Consider the following 13216-nt stretch of genomic DNA (forward strand, 5'->3'; position numbering starts at 1 on the left):
GGACAGAGATTGAATTAGTCCGGGACACCTGGTCGTATCTCCAATACTCGAGCACAACGTTTATTTAAGCAATTACAACGGGAAGATTATTAGTCGTGTGAGAGCGTGACTCGACGTGATGGCGGCGAGAGAGAAGAGAGTGGTATATAGATAGGCGCGCGTAGCGCGCGCTCAAGCGCGGAGTCTAGGGACATTAGCGGTGGAGGGAAGATATCACCATAATGGAGGATGGTAATCGAAAGATCGTAATGGGCTCATCCTCAACAGAAATAAGCAGATAACATAGATAAAATTATATTAGAGAAATTTTTATTCTAATGACACAAAATATCAAAATATCATGTAATAGTAGTACATTATTAGAAAAGAACCTTTAACCTTTAAACACACCGATCCTGTAAAATGCGGAAACACATTTTTGGGTCTGGGAGACTTTTTCAACTTTGAGAAGCTATAATTTTGATTACAATCAATATTTTTCTACGATTTTTTTTTTTTAAACAAAAGTTCAAAATCTCAGGAGTGTGATTGCATAATCGGCTTTGCCGACAAATAATTTATTGTGAAGTTATAAAAGCAAAACCATTAAGCAAAAATGAGAAATTGGTCAAAAATCCACTTTTCCTTCAAAAAATCATATCTTCGCAACAACAAACGTTTAAGGACTTTCAAATACGGCGTTTTAAAGCTAAAGAGTCACACTTTCAAAATAAAATGTGGCAAAGTCATTTCTTTTAAAAGGTATAATTATGTAACATGGAGAATATGAGGCATTTTTGGGCATCTAAAAATCCACTTAAAAAAAAAATCATATCTTTGCAACAAAAAACTTTAAAGAACTTTACAATATGGCGTTTTAAAGCTAACGATTCATACATTCAAAAAAAATTGTATTATTGTCATTTCTATTAAAAAATGTACGTATGTAACAAGGCGAATATGAGGAATTTTTGATTAAATCGTGTCTAAAATTGAAAATTGATGTGTTTCATGATATATTTTGGAAAAACTTTTTTTTCTACAACATTTTATGGTATTCCAACTTTAGACAGAGTAAATGCGAGTAACATCTGCAAATCGACCTGTTTGAACGTATTTTGTCCAGTTTTTTTATGTAAAATACTCACAAAAAAGTTTCACTTACATACGAGGTGTGTTCAAAAAGTATCGCGAATTTTGTGTTTTTTCAAAAATTATTTATTTATTCATGAATATCTATTTTGTCCCCTTCAAAGTAATCCCCATGAGATATTATACACTTGTGCCAACGGTTTTTCCAATCTTCGAAGCACTTCAAAAAATTATTTTTTTTTATCTTGTTCAGCTCCTCCTTCGATGCCGTCTTTATCTCGTCAAGCGTAGCGTAACGTCGTCCTTTCATGGGCCTCTTCAGTTTAGGGAACAAGAAAAAGTCACAGGGGGCCAGATCTGGGGAATACGGTGGCTGCGGCATCATTAATGTGTTGTTTTTGGCCAAAAAGTCGCGCACAAGCAACGATGTGTGAGCAGGGGCGTTATCGTGGTGCAAAAGCCAATTTTTGTTCTTCCACAAATCCGGGCGTTTCTGGCGGATTGCTTCGCGCAAATTGCGCATAACTTGCAGGTAATATTTCTTATTGACCGTTCTACCCTGTGGCAAGAACTCATGATGCACCACGCCCCTGCAATCGAAGAAAACTGTCAGCAAAACTTTCACATTCGACCGAACTTGGCGCGCTTTTTTCGGTCTTGGTTCGTGCGGCAGCTTCCATTGAGATAATTGAGCTTTGGTTTCCACGTCATAACCATAAACCCACGATTCGTCACCAGTTATGACCCTCTGGAGCAAATTTGGGTCGTCGCGGACAGAGTCCAACATCTCATTAGCAATGTTCATGCGATGCTGTTTTTGGTCGCAATTGAGCAATTTTGGTACGAATTTCGCGGCGACCCGTCTCATGCCCAAATCATTGATAAAAATCGAATGGCACGAGCCAATCGATATGTTTAGGTCCTCAGCAACTTCTCTAACGGTGATTCGACGATTGGCCAATACCATTTTCTCCACTTCATTAATTTTTTCGTCTGTTGTTGAAGTGCTCGGGCGTCCGGCACGCTCTTCGTCGTTCACATCTTCTCGGCCTTCTGAGAACATTTTGTACCACCGATAAACGTTGCTTCGGTCCAAGGTAGCTTCTCCGTATGCCACAGTCAACATTCGGAATGCATCCGCGCACTTAATTTCGTTTTTCACACAAAATTTGATACAGGTTCTTTGATCCATTTTTTTGAATAGGTAAAAATCGAAGACGATCCAAAACACGTGCAAGCAAAGCAGCTGTCAACAATTAAGTGAACATTCAAAATGGCCGAGCTTGTCGGCATAAGTGAGAGACATGAGTACCAACATAACGCCACAAAAAGATCGAAATTCGAATATACGTAACCCGCGAAAATTCAAAATTCGCGATACTTTTTGAACACACCTCGTACTATATGGGTCGCATTGACCCTAACAAAACTTTGCTGCCGTGCCGTTCGAATTCTAATTGACCAAAAAAGTTGATCAACTATATCAATTGAAAGAGGAGATTTCAAACTTTTTTTACGTCTTGGTCCGAACCTCCTATCTCATTCCGTCTTCACATAGCAAGCGTTCAAAACTTCATATGGGGTATCTCAGACCCACTTACGTGTTTAAGGGTTAAACTGGTCTTTACTTGATGTCTTAATTTTTTTTTATTCATACTTTATTTAAAAATCTTAACCTTTTTAGACACGAACAATTACTTTCTCCTTTCAATTTTATTTCCATTCTACACTCATTCGATACTTCCTCCATCCTTCCTTCCTTTTTCTATTATTCTATTCAAAAATCTTTATTGTCTCCAACACCTTCAATTCCTTTCTCCTTTCAATTGTATTTTCATACAAAATTCCTTCAATCCTTTTTCCTTCCTTCTTTCTTTTTTATATTATTCTATTGTATTTCTCTACTTTCTTTTATCTTCAATGCTCATTTTTAAAAAACTTTACTAAACTGGATAATATTTTATTAGAGAAATTTTTATTTTTATAACAATTATCAAAATATCACATAATATTCATCCATTATTTTAAAAAAAAACTTTCAAACCTGTATTTGATAGCATTCCAAATTTTATTCATCCTTGATATAAAAATCTTAACCTCTTCAAACACCTTCAACTTCTTTTTCCTTTTAATTTTATTTTCTTTCTAAAGTTTTTTGATCCTTCTTCCTTTCTTCCTTGATTTAGATATTATTCTAATCTTAAATCTTTACGTTTTTAAACACCATAAATTTCTTCCTCCTTCAATTTTATTTTCATTCTGAACTCCTTCAATTCTTCTTCCTTCCTTCCTTTCTTTTCATATTATTTTATACCTCTTCTTTCTTTGCTCTTCAATAAATATTTTTAAAAAATTTTACTAAAATAGATAATATTATATTAGAGAAATTTTTATTTTTATGACAAAAATTATAGAAATATCACATTATATACACTCGTTATTAAAAAAAGCCTTCAAACCAATATTCAATAGCATTCTTAATTTTATTCATCTTTGATTTAGAAACCTTAACATTTTTAAATATCTCCAATTACTTTCTCCTTTCAATTTTATTTCCATTCTAAACTCCTTTGATCCTTCCTGCTTTCTTCCGTCCTTTTTATATTATTTTATACAAAAATATTTACCTTCTTTAACACCTTCAATTCCTTTCTCCATTCAATATTATTTCCATTCTACAGTTCTTCGATCCTTCCTTCCTCCTCTTTTACATTATTTTATTACTCTTTTCTTCCTTTTCTTAATTTACATGTTTAAAATTTTCTTTACTAAAATAGATAATATTTTATTAGTAAAACTTTCATTTTTATAACACAAAATATCAAAATATCATGTAATATAGGCCCATTATTAAAAAAAGCTTCAAACTGATGTTTAATTGATGTCTCAATTTTATTCATCCCTTATTTAAAAATCTTAACTTTCTCCAACACACCTTCAATTCCTTTTTACTTTTAATTTTGTTTCCATTCTACACTCCTTAGATCCTTCCTCCTTCCTTTTATTATTATTCTATTCCTCTTCTTTTCTTTATCTTCATTTAACATTTTCAAGAAATTTTACTTAAATATATATTTTATTAGTGAATCTTTTATTTTTATGACAAAAATATCAAAATATGTAATATTCGCCCATTATTAAGAAAAGACCTTTAAACAGTTATTTAATTAATGTCTTAATTTTATTCATCCTTTTTTTAAAAATCTTAATATTTTCAAACACCTTCAATTCCTTTCTTCTTTCAATTTTATTTCCATTCAAAACTACTTTGATCTTTTCTCTTTCTTTCCTTCCTTTTTATACTATTGTATTCAAACACCTTTATATTCTCCAACACCTTCAATTCTAGTCTTCTATGAATTTCATTTTCATTCTGAAATCTTTGGATCTCTCCTTCTCTTTTCCTTCAATTTTACATTATTCTATACCTCTTCTTTTCTTTATCTTTATTTCACATTTTCAAAAATATTTAATAAAATATGTAATATTTCATTAGAAAAATTTTTATTTTTATGGTAGAAAATATTATTGCATAATATTTGCACATTATTAAAAAAAAGCTTCAAACTGGTGTTCAATTTGTGTCTTAATTTTATTCATCCTTTAATTAAAAATCCTAACATTCTCAAACATCTTCAATTACTTTCACCTTTCAATTTTATTTACATTCTAAACTCCTTCGATATTTCCTCCTTCATTCCTTTCTTCTTTTTTGTATTATTTTACTCAAAAATCTTTACTTCCTCCAACACTTTCAACTCTTTTCTCCTTTCAATTTTATTTTCTTTCTAAACACTTTTGATCCATCCCCACTTCTTCCTTCCATTTCATATTATTTTAATCAGAAATTTTTATTTTCTTCAAAACTTTCAATTCCTTTTTTCTTTTAATTTTATTTCCATTCTACACTCCTTCGATCTTTCCTTCTTTTTTCCTTCCTTTTTATGTTACTCTATTAAAATATCTTTACCTTCTTCATCACAAATTTTTTTCTTCTACAATTTTATTTTCATTCTGAATTCCTTCGAACCTTCCTCTTTCCTTTCTTCTAATTTATATTATTCTTTACCTCTTCTTTCCTTTATCTTTAATAAACATTTTTACAAAACTTTAGCAAAATAGGTAATATTCCAATACAGAAATTTTTGTTGTTTATGACAAAAATAATAAAAATATCACACGATATTCACCTATTATTTAAAAAAACCTTCAAACCAGTATTCAATAGCATTCTTAATTTTATTCATCCTTTATTTAAAAATCTTCACATTCTCCAATACCTTCATTTCTTTTCAATTTTATTTTCATTCAAAACTCAATCGATTCTTCCTTCTTCCTTCCTTTCTTTTTATATAACTCTATTTAAAAATTTTTATCTTCCCAAACTACCTTCAATTCCTTTCTCTTTTTAATTTTGTTACCATTTTACATTCCTTTGATTCTTCCTCTTTTCTTTCTACCCTTTCCTATTATTCTATTCCTCTTTTTTTCAATAACTTCATTTCACATTTTTAAGAAACTTTACTAAAAGACATAATAACTTATTAGAGAAATTTTTATTTTTATGGTACAAAATATCAAAATATTATGTAATATTCGCCTATTATTAAAAAAAACTTTTAATCAAGTATATAATTGATGTATTTACTTTATTCATCCTTTATTTAAAGATCTTTACCATTTCCAATACTTTCAATTAATTTCTCCTTTCAATTTTATTTCCATTTTGAACTTCTTTGATCTTTTTTCTTTCTTTCCTTTCTTTTCGTATTATTCTATTCAAAAACCTTTATCTTCTCCAAAACCTTCAATTCCTATCTCTATTCAATTTTATTTCCATTCTACTCTTTCCTTTTATATTATTCTATTTTTCTTCTTTTCTATGTCTTTATTTTACATTTTTGAAAAACTTTACTAAAATATCTAATAATATATTAGAAAAATTTTTATTTTCATGACAAAAAATAACAAAACATCATGTAAAATTCGCCCATTATTAAAAAAAATCTTTTAATTTGGTGTTTAATTGATCTTTTTAGTAAGTATATGACAGTTCAAAGCCATGGGGCAATGAGGGGAGGTGAGGGGCGAGGGGGGAATGTAGGCGCGGGGGGTACCTGCGGTACGTACCGCGGAGTGGGTGATGATCCGCGAGGTCTGACATGGGAGGTGGGTGGTGACCCGCGAGACCTAACTTGGGATGTGGGGGTCAGCCCGCTGAACTGACCTGCGCGTGGGAGTCAGCCCGCGGTCCTACCCAGGTGGGAGGGAATGATACAGGGAGTGGGTGGTGATCCTCGAGATGCAGTGGGTGGTGTCACCCACTGATCTAGAGGTGGGAGTGAAAGGTGGGGGTAAGTCGCGCGGCAGAGCGGTATATACCACCGAGGATGATGTTGGGGAGAGAGGAATCCCATGGCTTCGAACCGGCGTGTATTTTTTAAAAAATACCACGGCGGTTCTCCGCGGCGATATCCGCGGCGATTTCCGCGGCGTATTTTGCGGCGGTTTTCCGCGGCGATTTCCGCGGGGCCCGCCGCAGCCCGCGCGCAATTTCCGCGGGTCCCGCCGCCACCCGCGGGCAATTTTCGCGGGGCCCGCCGCCGCCGCCGCGCCGCCGCCGCCGCCCGCGCCCGCTGCCGCTAGCGCGCGAAATCGGCGGACAGAGAAAAAATAAAAATTTCTTTAAAAAGAAACTTACCGCTGCAGCCGCCGTCGCCGCGGATATCGCCGCGGAGAACCGCCGCCACCGCCACCGCCACCACCACCGCCACCACCACCACCACCACCACCACCACCACCACCACCACCACCACCACCACCGCCACACTGTTAGTGTATTTGTTCAATATTCGTTCGGTACTATGCGTACCGAACGATGCCCCGTTGTGGTGTCCACCACAACAATGTAGTTTCTGTAAAAAACTACACGTTGTCCGCTTGTGGTGTCCACCACAACGATAAGCGGGACGAATTCCCGCTCTTCCTCCGCGCGACGATCCATTTTTTTTTTTCGCGACACGATTGCGCGACGGTATAATTGCGACTGACGAAGGGCTCGCTCAGCGAGAGCATCCTCCGTCGCATCGCGTATTTTGACGGCGGCTAATCACAAAGGTATACGATTACATCGAAGACAAACGATATATGATTACATTGTAGGTGAAGCAAACGCCGCTACTCTATGCTTGCAATTATATTATATTAATTGTTTTATTTTTTTCTACCTAATTTTCGTTATTCTTCCTGCATCCACTTGGAAGACAGTATTCCACTACGTATAACTGTTCAAGTCTCGTAATTTTCTAGCCTTCCGTTCGAGAGATACAGAATATTCTTTATGCAAGTTATATTTGCCGATGCAGCTCTCAGGCCTTGCCGTGTATTTTGACGGCGGCTAATCGCAAAGGTATCAAATTACATCGAAGACGAATCGTACGATGTATCAGTAGCCTTGAACACGTATGAACAGGTTCGCACACGCCGCTGCAAATATGCGCGCAAGTCTCTCTCTGCTCGATCGAGATTTCTAATGTAGAGTGTCACACACTGATGCAAATGTATATGAATAATCTATGGGATCTTCTAGTGGTGGTGGTGGGGGATAGATCTTTCATGCCCCCGCTAGATGATGCAATTTTTCGTCAGACAAAAGAACGTATAATAGATATGTAATTAGCGCTCGGACATCAGTAGATGTCTTTGAAGCGTATCGAATCTATCATCGGCGGTTAAAGAGATGGCCAATCGTCACGAAGACAATGAGAATAATTTGCAAGTGAACTTTGACGACAGTAGTGTAGACAGTGTTATCAGTGAAGATCGTGAGAATCGTGTAGTAAAAGTTATAAGGTAAACGTCCCAGTGGCCGGACGGTTAAGCATGATTTGTCATAAATAATACAATTTGTAATATTTAGAAAGATGTTTAATATAAATATTTGTATTCATTCGAAAACTTAAGATTCCCTTAAGCAGGGAAAAATTATTTTAACTCACATATATCAATTAATAATTTAATATTTACATAAATAATGGAGCGTGTCAATGTACCAGTGGCCGGACAGCTGAAATCGGTTATGGCCTAGTTATCCGGACATAACTTGTCCCAGTGGCCGGACAGCTGAAATAGGTTATGGCCTAGTTATCCGGACATAACTTGTCACATAAGTGTCCGACCAATTAAAAAATTAGTATGCTGATGAAAAATATTGTTACACAAATAGAGATTTATTAATATTTAATAACAAAAAACAGCTCTAAATTGGTGTTCATATACTTAATAATATTTTATTCTTATGTTAAAATTTATACAAATAATTTATTGCATAATAGAGCACTTACAAGTAAAATAAATTCTTGTGAACATGAAAATTAAAAGCTGAATAATTAAACAAAATAATTAAGTAAAATCAAAATCGTTAAATACAGTTTATTTTTTTTTTTTTTTTGACATCTTTTTACGACTTTTTTGTTCACGTAAAATATTTTTTTCTTCTATTTCTTTCATTTTTTTCAGCTTTCTCTGTTCTTTCTTTTCTTCAATTTCTTTAATTTTTTGCAGCCTTTTTTCTTCTCTTTTTTTCTTATTATCTTCTTTTATTTTTTGTTTTTGAACTTTTTCTTCTTCTTTCGTCATGTGATATTGTTGCCACTCATCTGAAGTCGCAACTGCCGGAATTTTATCCCTCAATCTTTTCTTTTTATTTTGAGTTGAATTTCCAGGCCAAAAAAGAGTATTTTTAAAAGGAGAAGGAACATTCGGAATATCTTGCCTCGTACCTGTAAAAAAAATTAAAGCCATTATACTAATTGCTCTACAAATCAGCCATTGTAATTCTATATATGTATTGTATATACACACAATTAGGTACTTACCAGTATTTTGAATGTTTTCGTTATTTTCCTGATTTTCCAAATTGTCGATACCAGATTGAAATTCCATCAACTGAACCGTAGTATTCTCAAAGGTTGTATTTTCTTCCTGACATTCCAAAAGATTGACGATATCTGGTTGCATCTGGTCTTCAGGCTGAATGATTACTATTTTATCTGCTGAAATACTATCAGTGGCTGTAGCTTCTTGGATATCATCCAAACATAAAATAACCGGAGTATCCTCATCTATATGCAATGTTTCTTGATCATCGTTTGTCGCATTTCGACCCTGTTCTGTAGATATCTGACCGGTTCTTTGTTCTTCAATGCTATTGAAACTATCTCTTGTAGGAGTATTAGACTTATCACAACCAATATTTCCTATTAAATTGGAATAAAGACGCAAAAAATAGTAAGTTTTTAAAATGAGTTTCAACGTAGAAAAATAAACTCTGCATAATTATTTTGTAAGTACTCTAAATTACAATATTTACAATTAATACATTTGATTGATTGTAAATATACAGTGTTTATCATTTTTTTTAAATAAATTTGTGCTATTCAAAATTGGATTTTGTCAGGTGAGTTACCGGTTTTCCTGTTAATCTCCAACCAGTACCGAAAAAGACCTTCATTTTCAATTTCATAATTCCAGACTCCTGCTGTCTCTGCCGCTTTAAATTTGTCGATCATTCCTTCCGGCAATTGTTGTTCAAAAAAATTAATGTATTTTATCATATCCATTTTACTAGCTTCTTCAGTTTTCTCAGCTTCTTCAGTTTTCTTAGCTTCAGATTTCTTCTGCTTGTTCAAAACATTAAAATTAACGGCATCCGGTGTAAAAGGATAGAGTCCACACGTTTGAAATCCATTTTTAGCCATGGAGGCAAGATCTATTGAATCAATAGCTTTTTGTAACAGTGGGGCAAACATCTCTTTTTTCAGACGTCCTCCATTATTTTCTAGCCTCCAATTATTGACAGTTTTCTTCCACGATGATTTTAAAGGATGGAACACCGCTACATCTAATGGCTGCAAAATATGCGTGGCGTTCGGGTACAGAGCTATTAACTCAATCTCATGCTGTCGACAAAAATTGCTCAAAGGCAATGTCAAATGCGAGGAATGACCATCCACAAATAATACTACAGGGAATACAATGTTAGTGGTTTTCAGCCAGGGGTAGAATACGTTAGTAACATATTCATAAAACGACTCAGCAGTCATCCATCCTTTGTCTGAAGTTCCAATGCTCCAGCGTTTCGGGATGTTCTGTGTTATAATTACTGGTATTCTTTTATAAGCGTACATTATCATAGGAGGTGCCATAACTCCGGAAGCGCTAATCATTACTAATGTTGTCAGTGCCTCTTTTTCGTCAGCATTTACAATTTTATATACTGATTTAGCACCTTTTTTGACAATAACTTGCTCTGCTTTTGGACATAATAAAAAGGAGCTTTCGTCGCAATTAAAGTACCGTGAAGCATCAATAAAAAGCAGTTCTTTTTTTAGCAAGTGCTGACGAACTTCATTAAACCACTTTCTTAAACAATCTTCAGTAACTGATGCTCTTATAGTTGTTAAATTTTGCGCAATTCGACGTGACAGCTCAGGGTGTCGACGAATAAATGCCTCATACCAGTGACGTCCAGGTCTGTTATTCGTGAAAGGATTTATTCTTTGCAACTGACCTATTAATAATTGCACGCTATCTAAAAATTGATCCTTCGTCACCGGAAAGCCTTTTTCGCTGTTATAAAAAATCCAGTTAAGTAACTCCTTTTCTTCTTCTGGAGACAGAACGGTCGATGGTCCCATTGTAGAGTCAATTTTTGATTTGTTTTTTAATTTATCGTGTAGCGTACTTTTTGATATTCCGTACATTTTGCTGGCTTGTCTAAGCGGAATCCCTCGACGAACATCATGCAGTGCATTCATCAATGATGACCGAGCATCATTGTCTCTTACTTGCTTTTTTGTCTTCATTTTACCTATAAAAGTAAAAATTTAGTTTTCTATTAATTAATTGAGTATTTTTAATCTCTAATATATTTATTCATAATTTTAAAAAGACTTTCCACTCAAGGAGGTTATAAAAAATAAATTTTGACTTTGATTATTATAACAATAGCTATTATGAATTAATAACTTATTTTAACATTTATAAATGAAGATAAATTGTCGGTGAGTAGTTTTAAAAAGTCTCATATGCAATTAAATGCCTTTAAAAACATGTAATTATTACACTTACCGCAAAAATCTATCGATTCCAACAAGCGACACTGCATGACACTAACCTTTCAAATTGCGCTCGCACATGCGTCCGGCGATTGGGAATACTGATATTTTTAATGTACCAATATCCGGACACTCAAAATTATCGTTTTAATTGTGATTTTTAGGATGAATTTCGTCAAAACGAGTTTCTAACTAATCTTTAAAATTAGATAATTGATTATTTATTTACAAATATAATTAAATATCCAATTTTTATACTATTAGCTATATGCTTGCGCTTAACGAATTTGTTAACGATTGGCCATCATTTTCACAAAAAACAGACACATGCTCATTTAATCAATTTTTTTAAATACAAAAATGTTTAATTAGGTTTACTTCTTTTTCCCAATTAATTGTTAAATATTAAAGTTTTTTTTACAATAATTATTATTTTCATTTTTAATTGTTTAAATAAATAGTAATATTTTTCTCCAATTTGTCCGGCCATTGGGACGTGTCCGGCCACTGGGACGTTTACCTTACCTAGTGTGGAATTACGCGCTTTGGATGATCGCACGAAACACTGCATTATTCAATTCTGCTATTCGACTGGAGGAGCTCTATCTGTGTGTGCATATTGTATGACTCAACTCAATGACATTGATCTAGGATCTATGAACGCTATCCAAACTCACTGTACAGATTCTCTCGAGCGACTTGACGGTGATTACTGCTCCAACTGCAGACAACCCATGTATGTGTACATTCCTACCAAAATGTGCCCAATATGTAGAAATATATAGACAATATATTTGATGAAAATGGAGTTTGATGGAGAAATGCCCGATGTAGACTTTGATGTAGAAGATATCCTGGAAGTTCTCGAAACTGTGCCGGAAAAAAACGATCAACAAGTATCTGTGGTAAATTTCTTACGCAACAGAGAATTGGGTATACGCGGGACCAATGAACGTGCCGTGAGACAGGGTGTTAGCATTGACTACGTGCCTTGTGGCGATTTGTCATTTACAGCGCGAAGAAAAGTGTATACGTGGACACTAAAAAATTTGTGCACTTTTAACAATTTTGATGATGAATATGATATGTATCGCAATGAATATGGACATACTCGTATTGTATACAATGCTCGCAAAACTGTTGAAAAGAAATACAAGGTGGCAAAGGAAATTAAACGCCATGCCTATTTCCAAGATTATCTGCAAATTACAATTCCCGCTGGTAATGGAAAGTGCACCGAATTACTGGCGATAAACGTATACTCATGGTTCTACAACGACGATGAACCTAAATGGAATCGTGCGTATATGAAGTGGCGTAATGCATACTATATTAAATGCGACGAAATTCCAGTGAATCAATATAATTACTTGTACGACGACGACGACCAAATTCTGCTGGATCGAGTTGATCAGTGGCCGGAAATAACAACTCGCTTTTTTGAAGCAAAGTTCGCACGAGATCAATATCGCGCTCTGCACATACAGCGGTACTGGAAATCATGTAAAGCATTAATTTGCGAGTGCCCCGAGTCAACGTGTGATCTGTACTAATAACGGAAAAAGAAAAATGGAGAACATTGAACGCGGACTGCTCGAGCGATGCTCGCAGATCGCTACTCAGGAGGAGTGTCGTGCATGGGTGGAACGATGCGAAAAGTGCCTCGCACATCTCGAAGAATGTTGTAGCAGTGCCAAACGTCCTCGACTCACCGTTGGCTCCAGACAATCTATAGTGGCGAGAATCGCGCGACTCGCGGGTGCAAAAGCGCAATTAGAAAGACGTTTCGCGCACGTTGGAGGTGGTGCGCACGCTAGCATCAGTGGCAAAAGATCGCTCATCTGGCGCGAGATCGAGGCCGCGTTTGAGTCACGTATTCTTACGGGTGCTGTCATAAACGCCGATTATATTGAACCGCGACATTTCCTGGAAGACGCTAGTGATTTGGTGATCGAACAAGTGCGAGACGCTATCGCGAAACATGGAAATGTGAAGGTGAATACCGTATTCAACGGTAAATTTGTAAA

General features: G+C 35.1%; 1 protein-coding gene across 1 annotated transcript; it reads right to left on the minus strand.

Annotated features, from left to right (window-relative positions):
- Positions 1-8624: 8624 nt before the first annotated feature.
- LOC113005811 lies at positions 8625-12011 on the minus strand. Its single transcript, XM_026141696.2, has 2 exons — positions 8949-12011; positions 8625-8852 (listed from the first exon to the last, which is right to left on the minus strand). The coding sequence occupies exon 1, from the start codon at positions 10935-10937 to the stop codon at positions 9510-9512; it is 1428 nt and encodes a 475-aa protein (XP_025997481.2). The 5' UTR covers positions 10938-12011; the 3' UTR covers positions 8625-8852; positions 8949-9509.
- Between the last annotated feature and the right edge of the window lie 1205 nt (positions 12012-13216).

Source organism: Solenopsis invicta, chromosome 13 (assembly GCF_016802725.1).
Source record: "Solenopsis invicta isolate M01_SB chromosome 13, UNIL_Sinv_3.0, whole genome shotgun sequence".
Classification (NCBI taxonomy): Eukaryota; Metazoa; Arthropoda; class Insecta; order Hymenoptera; family Formicidae; genus Solenopsis; species Solenopsis invicta.